At 43.1% G+C, this 27,821-nt stretch overlaps 1 protein-coding gene across 1 annotated transcript in view; it reads left to right on the top strand.

Moving 5' to 3' along the window:
* The first annotated feature begins 5,183 nt into the window (after nt 1-5,183).
* RMND5A (required for meiotic nuclear division 5 homolog A) overlaps nt 5,184-27,821 on the top strand; it is a 39,250-nt gene continuing 16,612 nt past the window's right edge. Inside the window, exons 1-4 of the mRNA XM_054030209.1 lie at nt 5,184-5,547; nt 14,874-15,016; nt 27,042-27,176; nt 27,375-27,475. Of these exons, the coding sequence (XP_053886184.1) occupies nt 5,406-5,547; nt 14,874-15,016; nt 27,042-27,176; nt 27,375-27,475 (521 nt within the window). The 5' untranslated portion in view covers nt 5,184-5,405. The remainder of the gene's footprint in view (nt 5,548-14,873; nt 15,017-27,041; nt 27,177-27,374; nt 27,476-27,821) is intronic.

The raw sequence follows: 27,821 nt of genomic DNA, 5'->3' as shown, positions 1-27,821 counted from the left end.
TCCACTCCTCAGTCCGTTCACCCATCTGGGCAGAGTTCCTCTGGGCGGTGTCCACTGGCTCCCTTGACACCTTCGAGGAGCAGTGGGCACTGTCTGGGGTTCTCTGCTCGGTGTCCCCGTCAGGTTCCCTTCGTTTAGCCCTGTGACCTCACTCCCGTTCCTGTTATCTCCTTAGTTGTCCCCCGCAATTATTTGGAACCACAGACCTGTGGATCCTCCCCTTCGGCTGGGGGGTGGGGGAGGTCCTTTAGCAGTGGGCGCACCCACCCACTTCCTGGATCCCAACAGGACCAGTATTCCACAGTGCCTGCCAAGACCGCTCTGCTCACTGTTTTGATCTCTGCTGCCCCGCAGGCATGCGCCCCATCCCCTCTCAAAGATCCAGGAAGTATCTAACAGCTGAGCATGCTGCACCCTTTGGGGAACAAAGAGCAAATCATTAAATGTGGAATGCGCCTTTTCTGCCCTGCACTAGGAACACAGCAGCAGGCAGAGGGCTGCTGCAGGTACAGGACTGCTGTGCTGCTTTGACAGAGGGTATGTCTACACGGGAAACTTCAAAGTGCTGCCGTGGGAACGCTCCTGTGGCAGTGCGAGTGTGGTCATGTGCGAGCGAGAGCGCTCCCAGTAATCCACCTCCACAACAGGATTAGCTCCGAGCGTGGCTCGGAGCCTGGCTACACTAGCGCTTTAAAACACTCAGACTTGCTGCACTCAAGGGGGTGATTTTTCACACCCGAGCCAGCAAGTTAGAGCACTAAAAAAAAAAAATGTAGGTGTAGACAAGCCCATATTCTTCAGGAGGGAGAGCTCACAGAGCTGCTCAGAAGGCCACTCACAGCAGCTGAGGGAGAACTTGGAGGGAATCTTAGAACCATAGGCAGGCAGAGTGGGCTGCTTCAGGAGAGACTGCCAGGCCAAGCAGAGCTGGGGGCTGATGTGGGGTGTGTGTGTCCCCCTTCCCCAGGATAGGTCAGTCAGCCTGTTGTCTCCCCCACCCCAGACACACCACTCTCCTCTTCCTCCCCTCCACACACTTCAGTTGAAAAAGCAGCTGACAATCTACTAGAAAGCCCAGGAACAATGGGATTGAGAAACCATCATATGATGCAGTACTTGCCCCATCAGGCATTGCAAACTCTTCCCAAAGCATCCTGCAGCTAGTTGCACAGCGGGGAACAGAGCAGTGATAGCTGTGTCGATGCAAGAGCTGTTAGTGTGGATGCACTCCGCCAGCACAAGGAGCTAGTGTGTACATGCAACAGTGGTTCTAGTTAAAACAGCATAACTTTTGCAGACAAAACGTTGTAGTGTAGACAAAGCCTTAGTCGAACACAGCCCTCTTCCCCCACCCCTCATTTTCTCCCCAACCTATCTTGGACCTACTTATATTGATTATAGGCTAGATACAATCATCAATTACAACCTATTTTTTTCCCCCCCCAAATGTAGCCCACACATATGTATTCAATGAGTTAACTATATGAAAAGTTTGAAAAGTCCCTAATTCAATTGTTAAGAGTGTCTGGACCACAGAAAGGCGAGACATGTACTGGCATTTTTAAAGGGCCCATTTTAAAATTAATTCTAACAACCTATTTAGCAGAATTACTTGTGAATGGTCAGAAAACTCATCCTGTACTCAAAAAAGCAAGTACTGTGAGTGTGAAGAGAGTACTCTATTACTTAAAGCTCTGATTTAGCTACAAAAATGAACAGGGAGAAACACGTTTAGACAGTAACAGCAGCAACAATCTTTCATTGTTATTTACCTGAAAGAACAAGACAGAAGCCTGAAAACCGGGACAATCAAATTTGGCTGTCTGACAAAACATGAAGTCTCAACTGTCCATTGAGAAATAATCAGAATTGCCTTCACTCCCCACCCGCTGGTAGTTTGGAACTAAACACAAGAATTCATGGTTTAGATTAACTATATTTTGGTTAAAGTTCATTGAGAAATGGGATAAAGAAACCCAAAACTTTGCTAAATGACAGGGAAAGTAGTATGTTCAAGCCTTTAAGATGCAACTATATTCACAATGAAAATTAAAAAAAAAAAGTTTTAAACCACCCCAGTTAACAGTATCCTTTTAAATGAAATTTCAATAGCATAATCTATATTGTGCAAAGGCAAGATATCATTGTATTGTCTTATTGGCAGTTTTAATAGTCACAAATCAACACGAATTCCAGCAAGCACTTTGTGATATCACAATTTGTGACATTCTGAAACTAACCCTTAAGAAACATCTTTCACGATCCTGTCTGCGCTATACATTGAATCGTCAGAGGATTCAGTTACACTGTCATCTCGACATAATTAAAGCATGATTTTGTTTTTACAATTTAGACAGACACTAACAGTGTTTTAAGAATCACTCTAAAGCCTTGGATACATCATGTCATTATTAGACCACAGTTATTAAAAAACAAGCATGTGTGAAAGTCAGGATATATAGAGATAAGGCTCCAGAAACATCTCAACTCTGGCCCCTCAGGCCTGGGAACCAGTCATCTACATTAGGATGCACTGTCCAAAATATACTTAGATATTTAGATCATCATATCTTCAGGGCAGAGACTGCCTATCACTACAGATCTGTAAAATGCCAGTAGGATGATCCTAATCTTGACATGAGTCTCTAAGTGCTCCAGTGACACAAATAATGGGACAATATGTAGCATTTTCTAATAGTGCATATTTTCAGGGTGGGCACTTGAGTTAAACTGGGTTTACTGACTCATAGCTATGAAACTGTTTGGTAACTGCATACAGAAGAATAAGAGGCCAACTTAACAGGAAGAATTACAGGTGGCTACAGTCAAGGTAGATTTGTTGAGTAAATATGGAAGTGGATATATAGATGTGTGTATCAGCAAATATTAACTAGATCACTGCAATGTGAACTGGGGCAAAATTCCTAATTTCAGCAATGCAGTATTCCTATTGGTCTTGTTCTATTTACTGTACCTTTCTTGTTCTTTTCTCCTCCAAAGTTTTAGTAGTCAATATCCTGAACGTTCATTGTACATGAGTTGAGGCCCAACCAGCATTACCAGGAGCAGAATAAGTTAAGTAGCTCTTAAAAAATTCTCTTTATTACTACAAAATAGTTAACATGTTGTCACTGCACCAGTGCTGACTTATTCAATTTATAATTCACTACAGAAAATAAACATAAGAAAAAGATTCATGTGAAGCAATTTGCATATACTTTAGTACAGCAGAAGCCCAGGAAGATGGACAACCTTGACAGTACATTTAAAAAAAAAACATAATTGAAAATAATCATTAAGTTTACATTCAGTTAGCCATAGGAATGAAGAGTATTCCATGATTATAGAGTAAATTAATACTGAAGCATAATTTGTGATTCCTGCCATAAGATTTAGTTACACTGCCACAGAAGATAGAGCTTGATTATGATCTTGGTGCCTCTGTTTCCCCATCAGAAAAGTGGGAAATACAGTGAATACTAAGTAAGTGATGTTAAAGAAATGGGATGAAGTTTTAAAGCAGGGTTTGAAAAATTTACCAGATACCAACTAGTCAAAAGATTAAACTCAGTAGACAGAGTCCAAAATAAAAAAAGACAGGAGGAAGCTCACTGACCAACCTAATGACCTAGTGAAAAGCCAGCTACCCTTCCCAACTTGCTGCCTACCATGGTGTTGTCCCTTTACCCTACTCAAGGGCTCCATCTTTTATGTCAGCTGCTTGCTAGTAGGTGTCTGACAGTTTTGAAGCCCCCTCCCCATATATTCCCCCTGCAAAAGAAGGAGCATTCTCTCTACCAGCCCCTAACCTTAAAGTTGTTCTACTACTCTATCCTCCACCTTCCTTCATACTCTGAATTTCCCTCTCCAGTAGTTTCTTTTGCTGCCACTCAGGATTTTTCCAAGTAGCAGGGTTAAAGTGACAGTTCTTGTCAGTTCCACTGCTACATATGGGATCGGATTCTGAATAGCAACAGTAAAAGCTACCAAAATTCTGCTCTTATTCCAGGCCACTGTTGTTTGAAAAAGCTCCGAGCACTGAACCATATGCAGATCCATGAAGCTAACAGCAATAAGATGAAGTGATCTATTCACATCCTTGGGAGGATGTTGCAGATATGGAAATAAGATCTTTTAAAGCTTGAAGAGACAAAGCAGGTGGTAAGATTAGATACAGAAGCAAAGTGATGGAGATGAAGATACTTTAAACATGTATTATCTTCCATTCGTTTTCAAGACAAGATGCTTCAATTTGGGCAGAATCCTGGGTGAAGTTGTAGCTCTAGGACCCCCTCAAATGCCTTTTCCTGAGCCAGTCCACGTAGAAATCTAAAGTGCCCGCTTCTCCTGGAAAAAGGCCACGGGCAAGTTACAAAACCCAGGAATGCAGCAAGCACAATCAACACCCCCTCGCCCCCCAAACCCTAAGCCTTCTCCCTACAGCCAGTACTGCTCCACAGGTATCACCGCATTACCCCCTCGTGCAGGATCACTGCCTGTGCAGTTTCCTCAGGGGCAACTATCCCCTTGACAGCAACGTGAGTGTAGCTGGAGGCAGAGCTGCGTAAATCGCCCCCTCAAAAGCGCACCTGAGCATTTATATCTCCAGATACAGCACTTACCCCCTGTACCTCACCGCCTCTCCCTTGCCAGCTCCCACACCTGACGCTGGCTGAAGCAAGCCCGTTGCCTACCTAGGGACAGGAGACGCCCCAGGGCGCAGCCCCCACCAGCCTGCTCCCTGCGAATCGCCTCTTTGCCCATTACAGGCAGCCAGCCGGCTCCTGCCACCGCCCCCGAGCCCCACCCCCATCCCGGGGACAGGCGCGACAGCAGCGCGCGCTCGCAGCATCTCCGCCAGCGGCGGCGGCCTGAACAGTAGCGGTAGCAAAGCCCCCCAGCCCTGCTGTCTATGGGGCTGCCTGAAAAACAACGCAGGCAAGGACCCCAGCTATCTACAAGCCGCCTTCGAAGACCCAAGGTGCCCTTGGCGGTGCCTGAATAATAATTCCACCGAGGACTCCAACCGCCTGTACAACCACAGCACACGCACTGAGTAAGGATCCGAGTGATCATTGCTGATTCCCAGAGTAACAACGCCACCGACGACCCTCAGCGCCCTTCCAGCTGCTTTAAATAGAGCTTTTCTCAGGACCCCGACTGTCTACCATGCAGCCTGAACAATAATTGCCCCAGGGCCTCGGGTGCCTAGTACAGTGCCTGCGCAGCGAGTGAGCCCGCTGCCGCTGAGGACCCCGGCTGCCTTTGCGTTGCCTGCACAATAACACTGCTCAGCGAGCCTCCGGTAGAAGTTCTAAACAAAATTCCGCCCGGTGAGCGGCGGGGAGCCCGGCGGCAGCAGGGAGACCCGGCCCGAGGGAGCGGGGAGCCCCGCCGCGCTCGCTATGGATCAGTGTGTGACGGTGGAGCGGGAGCTGGAGAAGGTGCTGCAGAAGTTCTCGGGCTACGGGCAGCTCTGCGAGCGGAGCCTGGAGGAGCTGATCCAGTACGCGGGGGGGCTGCGCCGCGAGATCCTGCAGAGCGAGAGTACGTGCGGCGCGCCGGGCCCGGGGCGGGGGGAGCTACCCCTCAGCCCCGCCAGAGACCCCCCCCATCCCGGTTCTCCTAGACCCCCCCCCCCCGATCCCGGTTCTTCTCAGTCCTCCCCAGGCTCCCCCGATCCCGGTTCTCCTAGACCCCCCACAGTCCCGGTTCTCCTCAGGCTCCCCCCAGTCCCGGTTCTTCTCAGCCCCTTCGCCCCCCCCCCCCCCACCGATCCCGGTTCTTCTCAGCCCTCCCCTGGCTCCCCCGATCCCGGTTCTCCTCAGGCTCCCCCCCCCCCGATCCCGGTTCTCCCCAGGTTCCCCACAGTCCCGGTTCTCCTCAGGCTCCCCCCAGTCCCGGTTCTTCTCAGTCCCTTCGCCCCCCCCCCACCGATCCCGGTTCTTCTCAGCCCTCCCCTGGCTCCCCCGATCCCGGTTCTCCTCAGGCTCCCCCCCCCATCCCGGTTCTTCTCAGCACTCCCCTGGCTCCCCCGATCCCGGTTCTCCCCAGGTTCCCCCCCCCCCCGATCCCGGTTCTCCCCAGGCTCCCCCCCCCATCCCGGTTCTTCTCAGCACTCCCCTGGCTCCCCCGATCCCGGTTCTCTTCAGCCCCTAAATCCTGTCCGAGAGTCCCCCCGTCCCCTATCTGCCCCCCATCCTGATCCCGGCTTCTCGGCCACTCGCCCGAACGATCCCCCGATCCCGGTTCTCTTCGGACCCCTTCCCCAGCCGTAACTGTAAGAAAATCTGGGGGTCCACTTTCTCTGTATCCGCAGGAGGCTCCCCCACTCCCCCCCAGAGACTCGGAGCCCCCGGCTTCTCCCCCCTCCACCTCCCAAATGTCCCGGTCTGGCTTCTCCTTGTACCCCCTTTCCCCGGCCCCAGCGGCCCCCTTCACCACCACTACTACCACCATCGCCCCTTCCCCGTTTGGAACAACTCCCCGGGGCTGCGGGGTCTCCCTCCTCCTCCCCCCACTTCCTGGCCTCATCACCCCCAGCCTGTCCCTGCCACTTTGAAAGGGCCCATGGCTTTTTCAGATGCTGTGATTTTTAAGCACTCAAGGAAAATGAAATAGCGATTTCATAAGCAGCGTGTAAAAGGAGAAAAATTCCCAGCCAGTCAAAACATGTAAAAGTTAAAGGAAACTGTTTTTAGACAAACTTCCTTCGTTCCTTTTCTTCCTTTCCCATGCTTATGCAGTTTTCGTAAAGGGAAAGCCTTTGTTTACAGTTTCTGAGATGGTATTAAATGCCCTTGTAGGGGGAAACGTGAGTCACAGCAGTTTAGTGAAGAGGTTACAACCATGTTTAAATTTAGACCCCGTCCACACCTTATAGTTAACAACATGCAAACAAGAGCGTTTGAGCACCATTGTTGCTAGTAGTAGTTTGGGGTTCTAGCAGGGTTTTCCTGCCCTGCGTGCTAGGACAGGGGTAATATCTTTTATTAGACCAACTTCTGCATACTGCAAGGACAGGGGCATTTTTCTGTTTCCCTGACCAGTTAAAAGAAAGAAGCAATCCTTCTTCATGCTCATTCAGGGAAACTCTGCAGATCTCTGCTACCCTCTGAACTTACACACCTTTGTTGCTACCGTGGTTCTAACCATAGCATAAACAGAGCCTTATTTGGGTGCTGGAGGACGTTAGCACTTCTGGTTGTGGGGTGTTGAGTTGGGACAGGCATTGGTTGATTTTGGGTACGCCTACTTATTCTTTAATGAATAGAAACATTTATTCCTGGCTAGGAGATTCTGCTGTGTCATCTTTATATTGGTCAATATGTTTATATCTTTATTCCTTTGCATTGAGTAATAATGGGATTAGTCACTGCTATTGAAAGAGCAGTCATAAAAGCCAGGCTGGGTGACATAAACAACAGGTTTATTGGATTTTCTGGGCTAGATTTAATGGGGCTTCAGATGAAGATAAACATAGCCCCCTAAGTATTATATTTGCAAATAATATTTAGCACTTTCAGAGTGTCATACACCATAGCAGCTTTTATAAACATGAACCATGTAAACCTTGCAAAATCCCTGAGAGGTAAGTAACTCAGTATTTATACATGTAATGGGAGGCAGTGGTGAGACAAATCATGTGATTTACCCAGTTCCATAGAGGAAGTGAGTGATAGATATGGGATTAGAATCTGGGCGTTCCTGGCTCCCAGTCCTGTATTTACTGTTGCTGTGCTCGAGAATCCACTTTTGTTTAGTTCCAAGAGTTGTATTTGTTTGTTCTAGTCCTGTGCAAATGCAGCTGCATCACTTTACTTGCGTTGATGTCAGTGGGATTACTCATGTGAGTAAAGTTAGATGTTGGCAGGATCAGGGCTGTTATTTATATATGGCAGTTTACAGAGAGACTATAGAGTCGGGCCCTGTTCTGATGATCTTACAATTTAGGTATTTGTAGAAGTCCAGTCCAATATAGGCAGAAGAGTCTTCATTCTGTGAGAAGTTCTTGAGCAGCTGTTAATCCTCTGCCAAAACTTGTTCCAGCTGCATATTTTTTCAAGGGTTGGTGGATCAGAAATTCCTAGTGGCATTATCTACCAGAAATTAATTCTTTAGAGAATCTTCCTCTTTGGAAGCACGTTTTAAATAGTCTCTCATATTTTTTTTTCAAGTTGTCCAGGCAGGTAAAAATTAAATTAAATCTGTTCCTTCTGCACCCTCCTTTATTGGTCCACAATTCAAAGAAATTTTTTGTCGTACAAAACGGTTTGACTAAGTGACTAGCACTTTGTATGTTTATTTATTATTTAGCGTGTGCATAGTCGTCTAGCCAAGCGATGGCATCTTCAGTGGCGTGATGCCGTTCTTCTAGGCCACCGCTGAACCTAGTCAGCAGGCATTCATCAACAGTGTGCGTCATCGGCTGTGTTGTGCCGCAGCTGCACAAAGGGCTGTCACGAAGGCCCCAGTGATGTTGGTTGGCTGCACAGAGACCGTGCCCGGTCCGGAACCTATTCAACCATTGGCGCTGGGGCAGGTCAAAACCAGGCTGGCAAATTGTGGGGTCGGCGACGAGGGACTGGTTGGGGATTATAACAGATATCCATTCCTCTCGCCAGAGTGTTACTGCCCTAACATCCTGGCGTGGCAGATGAGACCATAATGGGTGACGTGATGGCAGACGTGCAGCTGGTGGTTTAAAAAGGTGGTTGTGCAGCGGCAGGCTTCAGTTGGCGCGTACTTTCTCCAGTAACCGGCCAGTGGCAACCTCTCGTCTGATATGAGGAAGAGCATTATTGCTCAGAACTGGGAGCCATGGGAGTGGAGTCGGACGCGTGGTGGCAGAGATGATACGCATGGCAACATGGAACTGCGTATCCAGCAGTTTGGTGTGTGACGATCGACTCCAAACTAGTGCGCAGCACTCTGCCACCGAATTCGAGGTGGCAAGAGCTGACGTCCGCAAAGTTGGAGCACAAGCATCCCATGATGAACCTGACAATTTGCTAAGAAGATTGTTGCGCCTCTTAACTTTAGCTGCTGTCTTCTTCAGGCGGGCATGGTAACTCAGTGTGTGGTCTAAGGTCACACCTAGATAGAACAGTTCTACTTCGTGCTTCACCTTCTGACCATTCAGATAAACATTCAGTTGTCAGGTTGTGCTGGTTTGATGAGGATGGAACAAAGTGGAGACTGTTTTTATGATGCTTGGCTGGAGGTGCCAAGTCTTACAGTAGTCAGCTAACTTTATCATGTCCCAGTTTAAGGTGGCATCAAGCTCGTGAAATGTCCGGGCCTGGGTACCGAAACAGATGTCGTCTGCGTAAATGAACTTTTGTGACTCTGTTGTTGGCAGGTCGTTGATGTAAAGGTTGAACAGGGTTGGAGAAAGCACAGAGCCCTGGGGTAACCCATTGTTCTGTCATCTCCAAGCACTCGTCTTCTCCCCCATATGGACTCTGAATTGCCTATCACGGAGGAACAGTTCAACGACGCCTATGACCCAAGGTAGCAGGACCCGTGATACCTTCATGAGCAGGCCAGTGTGCCATACCGTATTGTACATCGCTGTTAGATTGATGAAAATAGCGGCCGTTTTCAGGTTTCTCTGGAAGCCATTTTCAACAAATGTGGTCAGTGCGAGTACTTGGTCGCATTTGCTATGGCCTCGGCGAAAGCCGGCTTGGTCAGGGCTCAAAATTCTCTCCACGTCGGGTAATATGAGCTGTAGGACCAAGCGCTCCAGTACCTTGAAACACACCGACAATAATGATATGTTAAAGACAGTCAATAAAATATACATCTTAAAAATTGAGACTCTTATCCTGCAAGGAGAGTTGTTTGGTATGATCCTTCTGCTTGCAGAGGGTCTCATTGACCTCAGTGGAGTTCTGCTTAGCCGGAAAGATCAGGATATTTGCGGGATCCAAGCCTCTTATCTGTTAAAAAAACCAAAACACTCTTGTATGCCTTTACTCTCTTGTGACTGTGTCCGCGCTGTGCTTCTTTTCTAGACCTTTAGCAAGGCTGGTGCTATCTTTTTTCATATCTTGTAAAGGGCCATGCATGTCGTTGGTACCTAATGAATGAGCAATGTGAATGTGAATATTGCCATTGCTTAGTAAACACTCTGAAATAAAGTAAGGAGTGTTTACTGTGCAGCTTCAGACAGTTTGGGGACGTTATAAAGCTACCTTTTTGGATAGCAAAATTTCCAATTTAATTTTCACTAGTGATTTATAACTTTTTAAAAATAGAACAAGGTGTTCAAGCTTTGTTCTTGTTGTTAGTAATTTATCTTATTGCTTACTGTCTCGTTTTTTTACCATATAATTATAATCAATTGGAATATAAATATTGTACCTACATTTCAATGTATAGTATATACAGCAGTATAAACAAGTTATTGTATGAAATTTTAGTTTGTACTGAGTCCAGGGTGGATTTGATTTAAATCAAATTGATTTAAATCACTAGTCAGGGAGACTTGATTTAATCATGGTTTTCTACATACAAGTGCATTCTTGTTAGTTGTTATAACTGTAATACATATTCTTCACAACTCAGAGATAGATGAAGGTTTCATTTTTAGAAGGTACACACTATACATTTTTAAACAGTGATTTATTTTGAAAACTTTTCAGATTAGTTTTACAGCTATATCAGAAAATGAATGATTGGTTATTTCATTTACCAAAAGTAATTGAAGCAGATATTTATGAAGTCATTGGGAGGTGAACTATTTCCAATTCAACAGGTTAATCATTAATATTTGGAGGATTTTCTTGCGATGCTGTATTAGGAGGAGAACATCACCAGGCAGACATTTAAATTGTTTTATTTAACTAAAACAACAACTTTAAGTAGTCTGGATTTTTTCTTCAACAGCAAACATATAATATTTTAACAAAACAAGCATATGTCCCTCCTTTCTCACATTTATTTCCAGACTTCTTCTCCTCGTCCAGATCTATTCTGCCCCCAACAATCTTCTATTCATTGAACTTTTTGAAGGTTTGCACTTTTAGAGAGAGGTAAGGGATTGACTCTGTGAACTTTTTGAAGGTTTGCACTTTTAGAGAGAGGTAAGGGATTGACTCTGTGAACACAAATTTGCAGAGGGACAATAGAGTTGAAGTCTGTTATGTCTCACCTCTATATATTATTTATTTATTTTAAAACATTTTTCCTGTTAACAAGCATGTTACCTCTGGAGACACAAATCCACAGTTTGAGAACTGCAAAATTAAGCAACTAAGCATTGATTAAAGTAAGTTAATCAAGTGTGTGACCCGGGTCCTAGTGGGGAGCCAGCTGTGGTCACTCAATTAGGGTGAACTGCAAAGAATGGGGCAGACAATCTCCATAAAGCTGGTGGATATTCCAATACTTAGATTCACCAAACCAGCATAAAACAGCTTCTTTACTATCTTACTGGTTACTCAGATGGTATCTTCTAGACTGAGCACCGAGTCCCATTGGGTAGATAGAAAGATTAACCTAAATAATCTATACAGAAGCCTGTGGAAGCCATAAAATTGGATCCCTAATCCATGAACTATTGGAACTCATTTACAAAACTTTTCTTAAACATTACATGAATATATTGTCTCATACTATAGAATTAGAATTTATAATCCCTATTCCATGATGAGATATCTTTGAGCTATAATGTATCTTAATTAAAACTATCTTTAGATAGGTTTTTCCCCTCAAAAAGCATTTTATCAAAAAAATCCGATTTAAATTTTAAAAAATCTGATTTTTTTTTTTTTTTAAATCATCGATTTTTATCCATCCTGGTACTGGCTTCGCTAGTACTGGGTGTAAAACGAGGTAAATATCTAGATAAGTTGATGTACCCCCCATGAGTATGCGTACCTCTTGGTTGAGAACCACTGTCCCACAGTGTATTGCAGCATACTACAATAGTTGCAATAACTATGCCAGTTCTGTTTGTGTGGTATGAATGTATTGGTAGAAAACTTGATTTTGACTTTCTCTCTCTGTCATGGTGCATGATCAGTAATGTGTGTATTCTCGTATCCCAAATCATAATTACAGACACATGATGATGTGATAACAGTGTCAGACTGTTGCTGTCCATGAACATTGCATTATTAAAAGGACACCAATTTCTGTCTGAAATTTTTTTTTAAACCCATTATTTGTTTCAAGTTATCCCAGGTGTTACTGTAACTGAAAGATTTGAGAGGGGAAAAATTTTTTTTCTTCTGTCTTTCCTTTGTGCGGTTGACAGCCTTTTCTGTGTCGAGATTGTCTTTGTTTCTCTCTAATCAGTTTCCACTTGGTGTGTGGGTTTTTTCACACAGCAGAAGAGGGATTTTTTTTTAATTAGGGAAATTGTGAAACTACAATAATTGGTGGGGGAGAGAAATCGGTGGAAAGGTGTAGCATAATACCTGAAACTACTTTAACTTTAAAAAAAAAATTGAGCAGATTTCAAGTTGACATCATCCTTTTAATTTCAGATTAATAAATTTTAAGGCCAGAATGGACTATTCTAGCCATCAGGTCTGATCTTAGTGAATGTTGATAAGGAAATATTGATGAGTGGACTGAGTTCTTTCTGCCTCATGTATAATCTCTAAGGCTGGTGGTTTGTCATGGCAAAAGTCATGATTTTATGCCAGATAGGGGTTGGTTTTTTTAAGTCATGACATACAATATTTTACTGAAAAGTCAGATATCCCTTACTTTACAATAACAGCTATTAAAACAATAAGATTTATCTAATAGTTCAAAGCCATTCCAATAAACATGTTCCCTGCTTTGTGTGCACAGAGCCAAATATGTAACATTTCGTAGAGGAGATTGGCTCCCTGCTGTTACTTCATATTCATTTATTAGGAAGAATATGGAGTATTAGTAGTTCTTTGCCTTAGTGACAAAGACCATGGCTTTATGAAGAGCACCTAAAGGAGAAACGTGATTGTTACAACTGCAGCAAACATGCAACCTTAAACATTGCTGTTAGTAAAGATTCTGCAACTAGAACTTAGCACGCAATCTTGGTAATTCATGAGACAGAATGGGGGCTTGCTTTTTTGGAGCTGTATTGGCTCTGTGGTGCTCATGGCAGAAAAATATTGCTTTGTCAGTAAAATAGGCAGATATGGTTGAGGTACCTCAAAGCAGGCGTGTGGAATAAGGAGCTGTAAGTTTGTACCTAGTTCCTTTGATTGCAGCTACACTTCTTCAGTTGTGAGACTTCTTTGATTTCCTTCACACAACTTGTAAGAGAATGTAAGGCATGAAGTTAGGGGCTATACATTATGGTAGTTACATTTTGTTTCTCCTCTCCCCACACTTGCAACTCCTGTGATGGCAGTTTATTACACATGTTGTAATGCCTGAAATATTAGAAGAGAAACTGACTGTGCAACACTCTGCTCCAACCAACAGTAATTCAAGACACAGAATGAGAAAAGAATAGCGATTAAGATTAGGGGTTGCTTTTTGAACCTTGTTTTATTAAATGTTGTGGAACTATTAGGATCTCATCCTTTTAAATATTTCTCATGGGAAGGATTTATAGCTAGGGCTGTTAAGAAAACCATTCTTGGACTAGTTGTTTACTTCAACCATCACTGTGTACACTACCTGAAGGATATTTTAACACAGACTTGAGTGTGTGCCTGATTGAACGATGTAACTCGGAGAATGATCTGGGCGGAAGCAGTGATGAGAAAAATCCTCTCATCAGCAATAGGTTCTGAAACAAGACTGGAGGAGAAAGTATTCCTGAATCTGGGATCTGAAAGTGGGACTGAAGCAGAGCACTGAAGAGAAAAAGTCCATTTCTCCAACTGTGACTATTTAACCCATAGGAAAACTGAGGCATAGACAGTGTGAGTTGCCTGGGAGATACTGGGATTAAGTTTAGGGGTTCTCAAACATTTTCATATTTATTATTTTATACATAGTGTGCCTCCTCCCCTCCCACTGGTGATCCCATAACATTCCTGTGGCAACTATTGAAACTGATGCAATGGAATATCTGGAAAGGAACAATGTATTTTTAGTTGTCACGTGATTTAGTAACTGGAAATGAGGAAATCCAGCACAATGTGACGAGCCAGCTCTTTGTGGACCACCAGCAAGTGCTCTATGGCCCAACTCTGCTCTTTGAATCAGTGTTTGAGACCTGTTGGTTTAATTATTTAGACATGGGATTGTGAGTTAGAAGATTTAGAACCCGAATTGTATTGCTTTGCACTTCGTTTTGAATACAATATGCTACCAAATCAGAGTGGTAGTACTCAGCACTCACTTTGCACTGGTGTAAGTAGCTATATAAGGTGCAGGGCAATAATGAATTGGGCTCTTAGGTTCTAATCCTGGACTCTGTGTGTGTACGCACGCAATAATGTAATGCCTAGCACTTGTACATCCTCAAAGAACTGCACAAATGAAAGCTGATCCTACAGTGAGTGTAGAAATGATACCCCAGTACATTCTGTGAGGAAGTTTGATTTAATGTTAGTGCTTTGAGATCCTTTGGTGAAAGGCACTAGAAAGTCCTATTTATCATTAACCTTGAATTCATCAATTTAAAAAACTGTTATTCCATTCAGGAGAATTTGTACCTGCCATAGCAAAACCGGGACTGGCATCTTAATGAAGTTGTCCCATATCCTATAGGTTTTATTTTTTTAAAAACTGTGGTTAGCTGGTGTTCCTTTGCCTACACTTTCTAGGTTGGCTTTTGACTTTGGTTTTTTCAGAGCTCTTCACTCTTCCAGTACCATTTTCACCTTTTATCATCTTCACCTATTTGGGAAGGATTTAGCATTATCATTTGTTTATAATAAAGTTTGTAATTAATTTTCTTGTCTTCTGCCTAGACCAAGATGGAGCCTTGTCAGGGACAATTTCCCTTGTTATGACACAGTGCTGTAAAAGAATAAAAGACACAGTTCAGAAATTGGCCTCAGATCATAAAGACATTCACAGCAGCGTTTCCCGAGTCGGAAAAGCCATTGATAAGGTATTTATGTTATGAGTTTTATTGTGTTGAAACTTGTTAAGTATTTTTCCCCTGTATTTTATAGTATATAGTCAACCCTGCTATATTTGGAATCAAAAAGTTGGGGTTAAATCCTGGCCCAATAATTGGAAAAATTCCATGGACTTCAGCAGAGCCAGGATTTTATCCCAGTGTATAAACTAATCTTCTGAAAGTTCAGACCAGTCTGTATAGAGACTGTCCCCCTTTCAAGCATATTAACAAGAGAAAATGCCCATTAGCATATACAGGATTAATAGTTCAATGTCACCTTGATCATCTTGATCGATCGGTTGTTCAGCCCTCGTATAGATTATGCCGATCACAACACGTCTTCCATTCTTCTCATATCCTGGCCTTCCTTCTCCATGTGTAGCCATGTCTTTTCACGATAAAATCTTCCCATCTCTTCGGAGGTCGGCCAAGTGGTCATTTCAGTTCCCGTGGGTACCACTTGGCGACAGCTGCAGTCCATCGATTGTCAGTGAGCCTCGCTGTATGTCCGGTCCATCCCATTTTACTATGCCTGCTCTCAACAACGGCGTCCTGCACTCCACTCTGCTGTCTGATCACTTCATTGGGGACTCGATCGAGGATTGAAATTCCCAGAATTCTTCTTTCCATCGCCCTTTCTGTGACAGACAGTTGCTGCTCCTCTGTATTTGTCAGCGCCCATGTTTCACTGCTGTACAACATTGCTGGCAGTACTGTTAAGTTGAAGAGGCTGGTGCGTGTTGCCTTGTTGATTTTTTTTCCTTGGAGAACATCGTTGATAGAACTGAATGCGCACCAACCTGCTTTCTTTCTTCGCGAGAGTTCCCCTTCCTGATCGTGGCGCATGTTCATTTCTTGGCCCAAATAGACATATTGCTCAACTTCTTCTGTTTGTTCTCCCTTGATTGTTATTTGGGCTTTTGGCAAGGTATCACACCGCATACATTTCGTTTTGGAGCGGTTAATTTCAGTCCGACTTGGCTGCTTTTTGTGTTGCGTTCTCATCGCATTTTCTGTCGTTTGATAGTATTTTCTGCAGTCAACACAATATCATCCGTGACTCTGAGATGGTTCAACATATTATAGTAATATAGCAAAGTGCTAACAGGATTAATAGAAATCTTCTAGCTAAGAAACATATTAATTCTGGGTATCATGTCTTCTTTCTGTCTAATCACTGGTAACAGATGTTTAGACAGTTGTATCCTGTTTTAGGAGACCTGTTAATCTGGAACAGCTTTATCAAGAAAGGTATTTTTGCATGTTTTTTTTTCTAGTTTGCTTTTAATCAGTTCACTGAGGTCTTGGTTCTGCGAGGTGCTGAGCGTCCCACTGGATCAGGGCTATTAATATGATGCTTCTGGGCACCTAATAAATAAAGAGAGCACAAAAATGATCATAGTTGACGTTTTTCTGGTGAGACATTCTGATACAAATTTTGATCTCAAGGATTTCTGGGAACTCCACAAGTTACTGTAGGATAGATTTCAATATCCCTTCAAAAAGGTACCAGAATTCTCTCTCACAGCAATTGATGCCATTTGTAAATGTTCAAACCACCCTTTTCCATGAAACAATATTGTGAAGCATTCTTCCCTCTCACGGGAGATAATTCTCTGTGTAAGAGCATCTGTAATAAACAAAACAAAACAAAAAATCCCCCAACCCCTTTTTTTTCTTCAGATTTTCGTTTGATTTATGGTTTAATATTTAGATCTCAGATTGTATGTACTGACAGATTTCTTAAACACAGTGACAGACATAGAGTTGGTAGACCGCAGACAATTCTTTTATAAAGGAGACCTCTGTGAATATGTCTTTTGCCGCTAAAGAGCCAACCCAGCTATACAAAGTAAGGATTAATCTTTCATAACCAGGCTTAAACAAGACATCTAATCTATTAAGTTTTAATTTAGTAGAGCAGAGTGCACTAACAATCGTGATACACAGCACACTGCATTATTGGGTGGAATATCTGTGCAACTATTGTGATTTTGTTTGTTTGTTGTTTTCTCTATATTTAGCTATCATATAGATCTAAAAAAGAATGTATGGCTTAATACCAACAGTGCTAATCCAAGCATCAGTGTGATATTCAAAGCTTAAGGATACATCTGTTCATAATTCTACCTACTGTATCTAAACCAATTAACTAGAGTAAAAGCAATCCATCCTTATTACTAGCTTGAAACCTGCTATAAATCTGTTTAATCTTGTCTTGAGTTTGAAACTTGTAACTTCAGCCCCCTTTTGATTTAACAGATGGACTTCATATGAACCATTCTGAATTTGATTAGGTTCTTTTTCTATTTAATTGCTCTGGTAAAACAGAATAGCACTAAATAATAGCAACGTAATTTAGATGGACTTAAGTACTGAGTGAAACGATAGGGAAATTGTTTGTAGTTACAAAAAATAAGAGGTATAACCCCCCTGACATTTAGGTATTTGATAAAATTAGACATGGTCTTTTGTTTCCAAATAACTGTTTCAGTTATTCACTTGTGTAGTTTCCCAACAGGTTTATTGTCACTTTTCCAAATTAAGTTTGCCCAGTATTAAAAAATGGACCATATAAAAGTTTTATTAAACTGTAGGAACCACATTTTAGAGACTGACAGAAACAAGAAGTGGAAAGACATCAACAAGTTCATCTGGTCTGTGCCCACAGTGGGTGCAGGATTGCCAATAAATTCAGTCCTGTGATATTCTGAGCAACCTCAACTCCCATCAATATCACCGGGAGTTCAGGGCACAAACACTTCTTCCAAGTTATTTGGCACTTCGCAAGATCATGCCTTGAAACACAGACTTTCTGTGAGATCTTGTGCAAGTCACTTGAACCAAAAACTTCAATCCATACAGCTGGAAAACTGGGCAGAAAGCAGGAGCTGCATCTGCTGAGAATTTCCCTAGACAAATAAAACTACAGAAAATATATTCTATCCTTCTTGGTCTATTCACAAAATCCATTGTATAAAGTGGAACATAATGATTTCATGGACGGTCAGGTTGAAGAAGGTCTCATGGGGTTCATCTAATCTATCCGCCTGCGCTGACTAAGATAATATTTGCATTTCAAACAAATCTGATTCTGTCTAGTGAAGTATCTATTGGCTTATTAGGGTTCCATAACCAATTTAAATTAAAGTCTTCCCAAATAATATACTTAAGTTTTAAACCGACTCAAAGTAATTAGATACAATTGATCTAGTGAATCGATCCCTCATGGCTTCCAGACAAATACTAGACAAACTTTTGCTGTCAATAATTAAAATCCTCATTAGAACCTGACAAATGAATCTTTTCCTGTAATTCACAAGATGTAGGTTTTGTATTTACAATAGCCTTCCAGCAGCATCTTCATTTTCGTCTTTATTTTTACAGACAGAATAAAACCCCATGACAATGTGATTGGTGTTTTGGAGGTCATCAGGTTCTTGTTAAGATATGACCAGATGTGGACAAGTGTATCTCACATGAATTTATCGTGGGCTTCAAGATTAGAATGAGGCTTCCAGTATTTATTGGAACTAATTTTAGTTGAATGTTACATCCCAGTGATATCTATTGTTTCAAATCAACCAGTGCTTCCTGCTCAACAAGCTCTGATTTTGATGGAATTTGATGTGCAATGAGTCCGTAGTGAGTTGAGATTAAATGTTTCATTTCCTGTGTAATGAAAGGGAGGGGCCTACGCATGATATTTCCGTTGGCCAGTCTTTTGTTTATGCAACTCAATATTAATGAGCTGGACACATTTACTAGATTTACTCAGTAGGGTTCTCGCTGAGATCACAGGCTCATTATCATAACAACTGAAGAGGAACTTCAAATTTTCTCATGAAGTATTAGTATTACCTAACCAAGATTTTTAACTAACCAAACCCTTTGTTTCCATATCAACTATTCAAGATTCCCAGGTTCCACATCTGTGAAAGTTACTCCTTATTACAAAGGGCTGTTGCTTCCTTGGAAGGGAATGATTACAGCCAAATTTAATCTTAATATAGTTTCTCTGCTCCCCTCCCAGGATCAGAATAAGAACATAAGAAAGGCCGTACCGGGTCAGACCAAAGGTCCATCTAGCCCAGTGTCCTGTCTACCGACAGTGGCCAATGCCAGGTGCCCCAGAGGGTGTGAACCTAACAGGCAATGATCAGGTGATCTCTCTCTCCTGCCATCCATCTCCACCCTCTGACAGACAGAGGCTAGGGACACCTAGGGACACATTGTTATCATCCAACAAGCTGTTTGCAGTGGTTGGCCAGTGATTTCTACCTGTTGAATGTAAAACAATACTCTTGAATGGTTTGACACCGGCTGATCATGATTGGGATGTGAATAGTAGAAGCTCACATCCTATCCGTTTCCATCTCGTTAGTAGTTAGATACCCGTGCTGGTGTTTTGAGGTGAGACTGTCATCAGGAGAATGAGGTGGAGGAACTGCTGGCTCCATCCAATTCTTCCATACCTTCTCTAAACCTTGTCCTTAAAGGCATACGGTTAGATCAAATTTCACCCCAATGTAAGTTTTGGGGAAACAAGCTTTAACTAAGATGTCTGGAAAATTTTCCATGAAACAAAATTAGTCCAGGGGATGGGGGGGTCTGGGGGGCGGACACACATTTTAAAAATAAATATTCCCTTGGTGTGATGTTCAGATACTACAGTTATGCGAGCTATTAAAGGATCCATTCTTTACAACCCAAATATTCTATTATGAACCAGGAAATTAAATGGATGGTGAAATAGACTAGTTATTACTAGTCTCGCTTTTATGTCCATTCAAAAGTGAGAAAATTACAAAAGGTAATAATTAACAGGACAATTGTGAAAAATAAACTAGATCTTAAACATTTCACTTTTAATAGTCTTAGGTACCACTAATAACATAGGGAAGGTCAGTAATCTGTTTAAAGTGATATTTTTACCTGACAATGTCACCTTATATATTTTTTTTTCTTGCTCTTTTTTGAAGTTTCTTCCAAATTTCATCAATATCAGTAATATTTTTTTTACGATACGGCTTTGGTATAGTCACCACATCATCTTCTACATTTCTTTGTCCTAGGTTTACTATTCTGGCTGTTGTTAGGATGTTTTTTTCAAGTTACTAATTTGAAAGCAACTGTTATTACGTTGGTTACGCCTCCGAGCATGCTGAGTATGAATAATGTTTCCAGAAGCCCGAGCAGGGTCAGATAATATAAGTGCTCATGTAATTAATACAAATTCTGGGCCTTTTCTAATAAGCCCGACTCTTGGATCCTTATTAAACACCACGTCAGAAATTATATTGAACTGAAGATGGAGCACGTTCACTCATCTAGATAGCAGCATTGAGAAATGCCTGATCACTAAAATATAATACTTACGTGATCGCTATGAAAAATGTAAACAAAGGGCAAGCAATGTTTTGTTCTACATGGAGTAAGCACTCATTGTGGTATCTGTAATTGCTTCTGATAAGCACAAAAGATTCACTGCAGGGTCTCGAAATCCCAGTAACTGTGACAAAATACTACAGAAATCGCTAATTTACGTGAAATACCAGAGACATCTGTAAACCTGTGGAAACAGGAATAAAAAATGAAGACAGGATTCCTCAAAGAATGGAGGAGAGAATTAGGATAAGGGCCAGCAGAATTACTTCAGGCACTGACATCACCATGTTCTAGCACATCACTTGAAACCACAACATAATCAGCCTGGTTTCAGGGAGTTATAGCTATCTGACAGAATAACCAGATACATACAGCACTAAGTAGCTTTGAAAAGAGTTGCAAGGTTTATGGACCAGATGTTATTTCAAAACTAAGTGTTGCCTTAACAGTAATTAAAATAGCTAAAAGGTGAGGAAGTTGAGGATATGCATGTAGTTACTAACATGGGAGTGAGTAGGCAAATGAGATGAGATAATAGTATAGGAGTCAGATTTCAGAGTAGCAGCTGTGTTAGTCTGTATCCGCAAAAAGAAGAACAGGCGTACTTGTGGCACCTTAGAGACTAACAAATTTATTAGAGCATAAGCTTTCGTGGACTACAGCCCACTTCTTCGGATGTATCCGAAGAAGTGGGCTGTAGTCCACGAAAGCTTATGCTCTAATAAATTTGTTAGTCTCTAAGGTGCCACAAGTACTCCTAGTATAGGAATGACTATACTAGTGTTACACTCCCAGACCAGGAACGGTTTTAAAAGTAGGGTTTTATTAAACATAATATCCACAACCCCCCAAACAAACACAGCTTGTACATGCTCAATCTCACTGAAGGACAACAGCAATTCTCCTGGGATCTCATCTTGCTTCCCCACTGTGTTCACTTTAACCTCATCAGCAGAACTCCAAACCCTTAAAGGGAGAGGGCACAGCCTTAAAGGGACAGAGTGCAGGTAAATATAAGCCTGGCATTCCATTATGAGTGCTATACTAGTACCTGTAAGCCTCTGACCCCATTCGGTATGAACTAAAGGTTCTTCTTTGAGTGATTGTCCACATGGATTCCATTCTTGGTGTGCATGTGCCTGAGGTTAGAGTCTTTTGGCCAGCAATGTCTGTTGGGGCCACACCTGCACCCAAGGTATCCTCCCCTCATGCACAATCCCACCTGAGGGTATAAAGAGCAGAGTGGACCCAGCTGTCCCTCAGTTCCTTCTTACCACCCATGGCAGTGAGACAGAACCACTACAGTGCCAACTTGCTTTCCTGTTTCCTATAAACACTGTCCTAATGGTTAGTTAGTTAGTGTTGTTAATGTAGATCTATTTTACCCATTGGCAAAAAATCCCCCCTCCATATCACTTAATAGGCTTGGGACCCCCTTGTACAAGAGCTCTAGCCATCATAGCAGAAGCAAAATCCCCAGCATTCAAAACTTTCCCTTCTTGGGCGGCTGCTGTGCCTCTAAATGATGGTGAGGGGCATATCCCAGAGTGCTGTTCCATCTGCCACTCATTTTCCAAGTGGATTCAAAAGGCCTGGGAAAACCCATCTATGATTATTTCTTCTTCAGTGCTCCATGAAGACCTCTTCACGCATGGAGAGAAGGACCTAGTGAAGGCTTGTTCCTTTCTGAGGAGCGCTGCGGTGAGCCGTGATTCAACCTTGAGCTCCAGGGCAACATCGACTTAGAGACCCCAGTCGTCAACTTCAATACCTGTGATGACAGCTTTGGAAAGGGGCAGGAAGGAGCACCTCTCCAGAGTCGAGCCAAAGTGTAGGTCACCCTCCCTGCTGCCTACAAGGTCCAGACAAAAAGTTAGCGTGGGTCTGACTCTCCTCAGACTAACCACTTGAAGGGCAGCCATTGGTCCGACCAAGGTCTCTTGGGATCAGCTGCTAAATAGATGCTTGTGGTACCCCCTATACCTGCAGACTGCTATTCCTCTGGCTTCTGGCGCTTTGTCCCTACTGGTACCTAGAACATATATGGTACTGAGTGATTTAGCTGTGAGTCTAGTACTAGAGTCACTTTTGGAGAGATTGAAAGGGGTGCTGGCTAGACCATTGGTCACCAAATCCTCTATATTGGAGTGGTACCAACTCCATCCCCTATTTGAGTAGAGGGATCATTAGTGTCCTTGTACATCTGAAAGTGTTGCCCTATCTCTGTACTCCTCATCCTCTCTGTCAGTGCACAGTAGGGACTCATCTCCCACTCACCTCCATGGGGTCACAATGGGAATCCAAGAGGTATTCCAGGAACTGTTCTCAGTAGGAAAAGGCACGAATCTCATAGAGATCAGGCTCCCAGCATCCTCCTCCATGGGTCCATTACCCATATGCTTACGAACTTTGGTCTTACTGGGTACCATGTGATATGTAACCCAATTCCTGCAAGTCAGTAGCTAATGGGACACATGGCCTCATGTACCTCTGTAACGCAATGTGCCAGACTTCACCTGTGCTCCATAAAAGGGTGGCTAAAATGGGTGTATTTACCCACCTCGAACCACACAGACATGATGGTTATGGTCCCACAAGAAGTCCTCTCTCTGGTGGAAAGACCCTCATCTGGTGCAGAACAGAGTACCTTTCTCTATACCTCTACCTACCAAGTCTGTGGTGACAGATACCTCTACTCAGGGATGGGGAACTCACATAAACCATCTTTGTACTCAGGGCCTGTGGTCCCCTCAGGAAACTTATCTGCACATATACGTCCTAGGGTCACAGTCATCATTCTAGCATGCAGAGCATTTCGGCTTTTTACTCCAGGGATCCATTATCCAAGTGCTGACCCCATGGCTATGCACTATGTCATCAGACCATGAGGAGCCAGGTCTTCTCCACTCTGTCAGGAAGTTGTTCAACTTCGGCGTTGGTGTATTTTTCACCATATCACACCACTCACCTGTGTCTGCCAGGCATTCAGAACTTGCTAGCCGAGCACCTCAGCAGACGGTTCCCTAATAACCACAACTGGTCAGTCAAGGACCCAGTGTTTACAGAATGGGTTTCACAAGTCAAAATAGACCTATTTATCGCAGACCAGAACAAGACATGCCATGTGTTCTGTTCCAAAGGGGATCTAGTCCAGGCTCACTGTTGATGCCTTTCTCACTTCCTGAACACTGGGACTGAGGTACACCCTCCTCCTCCCCCTCCTATGCCCTCAGCGCACAGCACCCGATCACTTTACCGTGCAGTGCCTAATATAGTGTGGCAGAACAATGGTCAGATTTTACACCTGGACCTAGCTTCATTACAACTGACAGCTTGGATGCTGGCTGGATGATGTCCACTGAAAGAAGCTGTTGAGCTGAAGTTCGGAACATTATCCTCCAAAGCAGGAAAGACAGACTTACGAAGAGGTTTTCTATTTGGGTATCTCAGCACTGCTGCCTTCCTTGACAACACCCACTACAGCAATACTATTTTTAGCCCTGAAACAATCTTGGCTTTCTATTGGCTTGGTAAGGGTCCATCTAGCAGCAATATCTGCTCCTGTCCAGGATCATACTGAAAGTTCTTACTTATAGTGGCTTGATTAATTGAAGGTCTAATTTATTATTTTTCTCCTGGTTCAGGAGCCTTCTCCCATTTGGAATCTCACTATAGTATTATCAGAGTTGATGGGTCCCCCCCACTTAAGCCCTTAGCAACCTGTTCCCTATATAAGTGGTTCTCAACCAGGGGCCTGGCGTCCCCTAGGGAGTTGTGAGCAGGTTTCAGGGGGTCCTCCAAGCAGGGCCAGCATTAGACTTGCTGGAACCCAGGGCAGAATGCCGAAGCCCCACCGAATAGGGCTGAAGTCTGGGCCCCACCAGTCAGGGCTGAAGCCAAAGCCTGAGCAACTTAGCTTCACGGGGGCCCCTGTGGCGTGGGGCTCCAGTTAATTGCCCTGCTTGCTACCCCCTAATGCTGGCCCTGGCTTTTATATGCAGAAAACCAGTTGTTGTGGCACAGGCGGGCTGTGGAGTTTTTATAGCATGGTGGGGTGGGGTAGGGGGCTCAGAAAGAAAAAGATTGAGAACCCCTGCCCTATACCACCTACCAATGAAGACTGCGTTTTTTGTAGCCATTACATCAGCTCAAAGGGTAGGGGAGCTTCAGGCCCTCAGGGTGGATCCCCCTTATACAATGTTTCACATGGTCATGCTCAGGCCTCATCCCAAGTTCTTTCCCAAGGTTGTTTCAGAATTCCATATAAACCAGTTCATTTGTCTCCCAGTTCTCTTCCCCAAGCCTCACTTAACCTTGAGAGAAGCTAATCTTCACACACTTGCAGCAGTAAAAGCTCTGCGTTTTTACACTGACAGGACAAAACCATTCAGGAACACATCTAGACGATTCGTGTCCTCTGCAGAGAGGGTTACAGGTCAGGCAATGTCGTCTCAGATTATCTGAGTAAAAGGACATATTATGAATTAGCCTGATTAAATCCACCCAGCCACATTAGAGGGATGCCTTCTTTGGTAGGGCTGTCCCACAGTCGTTTAAGTAGGACTCCTACTACCTACCTCCGGGCAAACAGATAACTGTGTATTAGTCACCAAGAGTGGAATCCATGTGGACAATTACTTGAAGAAGAAACAGCAATGACTTCCCTACAGTAACTGTGGTTCTTTGAGTTGTGTTGTCCACATGGTTTCTATGACCCACCATCCTTCCTCACTACTGTGAAGTCCTACTCCTCATGAATTCTGTATTGGCAAAGGAACTGAAGGATGGTTTGACCTGCTCCACTCTTTATGGCATTTGGTTTGGGAGGACATGAGGACATCTAGAGCATAAGTACAACCCTAATAGACATTACAGGTTAGACAAATCTTACCTTGCGTGCATGTGGTGCATGTTCACAAAGAGTGGAATCCACATGGACAAGTAGTCTTGAAGAACCACTGTTACTATAAGGTTCTTTAGCAGAAGCCTAAGCAGAATTGGACCTGTCTGAGTACTTATTTGTAGCGGTGCATTCCTCCCCGATAGACCAAACTCCTGAATGCTTATTAAATATCACAGCTGTAATGGGTTCCATCTGTCTAGTCCCAATGTGCCTGGGAAATTGTCATCAGGATCGGTGATGGAGATGAACCTTGCATGGTTCACAGGATTGTTTCAGATATGAAGATTATTATTATTAAGCTCTAAGGTGCTCAGGGCTGTTCAAGACATGCAAAAAAAAAAGACCATCTATACCTCAAGGAGTTTACAAATTAAGACACTAAGACAAAACTCTTGTTAAATGTGAGACAGCCTGTGAATGGTCATAGCTTTTATATTTTTAATATTGAGCTTTCTGTATCACTCCATGTCTCCCCTCTTATAATGAGGTGGAGAAGAAGTTGGTTGACTTAGGGCTACTGTTTTTGTTCCTCATCAATGATTGTGTCTTTAAACTCGGAAGGAGATGTTTGAAGCCTTATGCACTGAGCGAAGGAGGTTGTTCCACATGTAGGGGGCAGCAGGGAAAAAGGCGTGAAGATGGGATTTGGTGCAGGAAATAAAGGGAACAGTGAAGCTGGCATAGATTCATAGACTTTAAGGCCAGAAGGGACCATCATGATCATCTAATCTGACCTGCACGTCACAGGTCACCTGACCCACTCCCTCCGGCAATAGGTCCATAATCTCTAGCTGAGTTACTGAAATCCTCAAATATTGATTTAAAGACTTCAAGTTACAGAGAATCCCCCATTTACTCTAGTTCAAACCAGTAAGTGAGCTGTGCCCGATGCTGCAGAGGAAGGCAAAAAACTCCAACGGTCTCTGCCAATCTGACCTGGGGGGAAATTCCTTCCTGACCCCAAATATAGAGATCAGTTAGACCCTGGGCATCATTGGCAAGTGAAGGGGAGCTGTAGTTGAAAGCAAAGATGAGTAGTTTAAATTGGGTAGAATAAGCTTGTGATGTTCCCACTTTACTCTAAACAGCGTATCTGCCCAGTGTTTATAGTCCAAATGTCCCCCTTTTCTGTGATTTGGCTTCATTGTTAACTAAAACAACAAAACATACTTCAGCCTCAGGTTAAGCTTTCCCTGCAGGACAGCTTCTATACTCTTAATTTCTCTCTATCAAGAGAGATACTATAGTCTTTCTGATATCTCAGTTGGAGCTAATGATCCACCTGTTAACTCAGTAGCACCTTTATGCAAGGTTCTAGCACCTGACAACAGGTTGACCCAGGGTTCTAGAGTTTCTCAAATAGATAGGGGGGAGACAGTGGAGGGACAGATTAGAAGATATGGAAAAGTCTCCTCTGCTGACACTTCTCTGTGAGGACATGTCATGGGCTGGAAATCCTTTTATTAACTAATTAGACTTGTAATTTGCTAGCATCATTCCTTATATTGGATAAATTACAGATTCCAAGCAAGCCAAGGATTTCTTCTTACTGCACACAAAGGATAACGAAGCATGTTTCTCTTAGAATGGGAGGTAATTGAGGGCAGCTGAGTAACAAGCAAAAAGCATCAGAGTGTAGACATAGGTGTCTCTGCCTAATTAAAGAATAATTACATGGAGTTACTTGTTCCAGCCTATTAAATGTTAATTTGTACGTTTCAGAATTTTGACTCCGACATCAGCAGCGTGGGGATAGATGGCTGCTGGCAAGCTGACAGCCAGCGAATTCTCAATGAGGTGATGGTAGAACATTTTTTCCGACAAGGAATGCTGGATGTCGCTGAGGAGCTCTGTCAGGTAACCATAGCTCAGGACGTTTAATGTTACCAAGAAGTAGAAATTATTCCCCAGATAAGCATCTTAAATTTTGTTAACTGACACTCTCAACTGGAGTATTAATATTAAAGTGTAAATCATTTCAAAAATGAGATACTACTTTGTAGACTTTTTCTGGCCATTTTTCTGGTAACTAAAAGGTGTGACTTTGTTTTTCAGGAATCTGGTCTTTCTATAGACCAAAGTCAAAAAGAACCATTTGTGGAGTTAAATCGAATATTGGAAGCATTAAAAGTTAGAGTTTTGAGACCCGCATTAGAGTGAGTTGCTCAGTTTTCTTTATTTGAATATTTTAAGTGAAAATCCAAAGAGTGGTGGAAATCTTGGCATTGACTTCAATACACTTTAAGGAGGGGGTCATAGTTTATAAGAGGTTTAGATGTTATTCTGTGGTCTTTTCCCCCCATGGTTAGTGCTGACCTTCCAGGTTCTTTCTCCTGGTCGAATGCTTAATTTGAACTACACATGGTATAATCCTGTTATTAATTTAAGCTTGCAGGAAAAACTATCAGTTACAGAAACAGTTGTATGCCTTAAACAATGAAATGTTACCTAGGTTACAACGAAACACTGTCACTTACTTAAAAAGGGTCTAAAAGTAGAGAG

Source organism: Malaclemys terrapin, chromosome 5 (assembly GCF_027887155.1).
Source record: "Malaclemys terrapin pileata isolate rMalTer1 chromosome 5, rMalTer1.hap1, whole genome shotgun sequence".
Taxonomy (NCBI): domain Eukaryota; kingdom Metazoa; phylum Chordata; order Testudines; family Emydidae; genus Malaclemys; species Malaclemys terrapin.
This window is presented reverse-complemented; position numbering and strand designations above follow the sequence as displayed.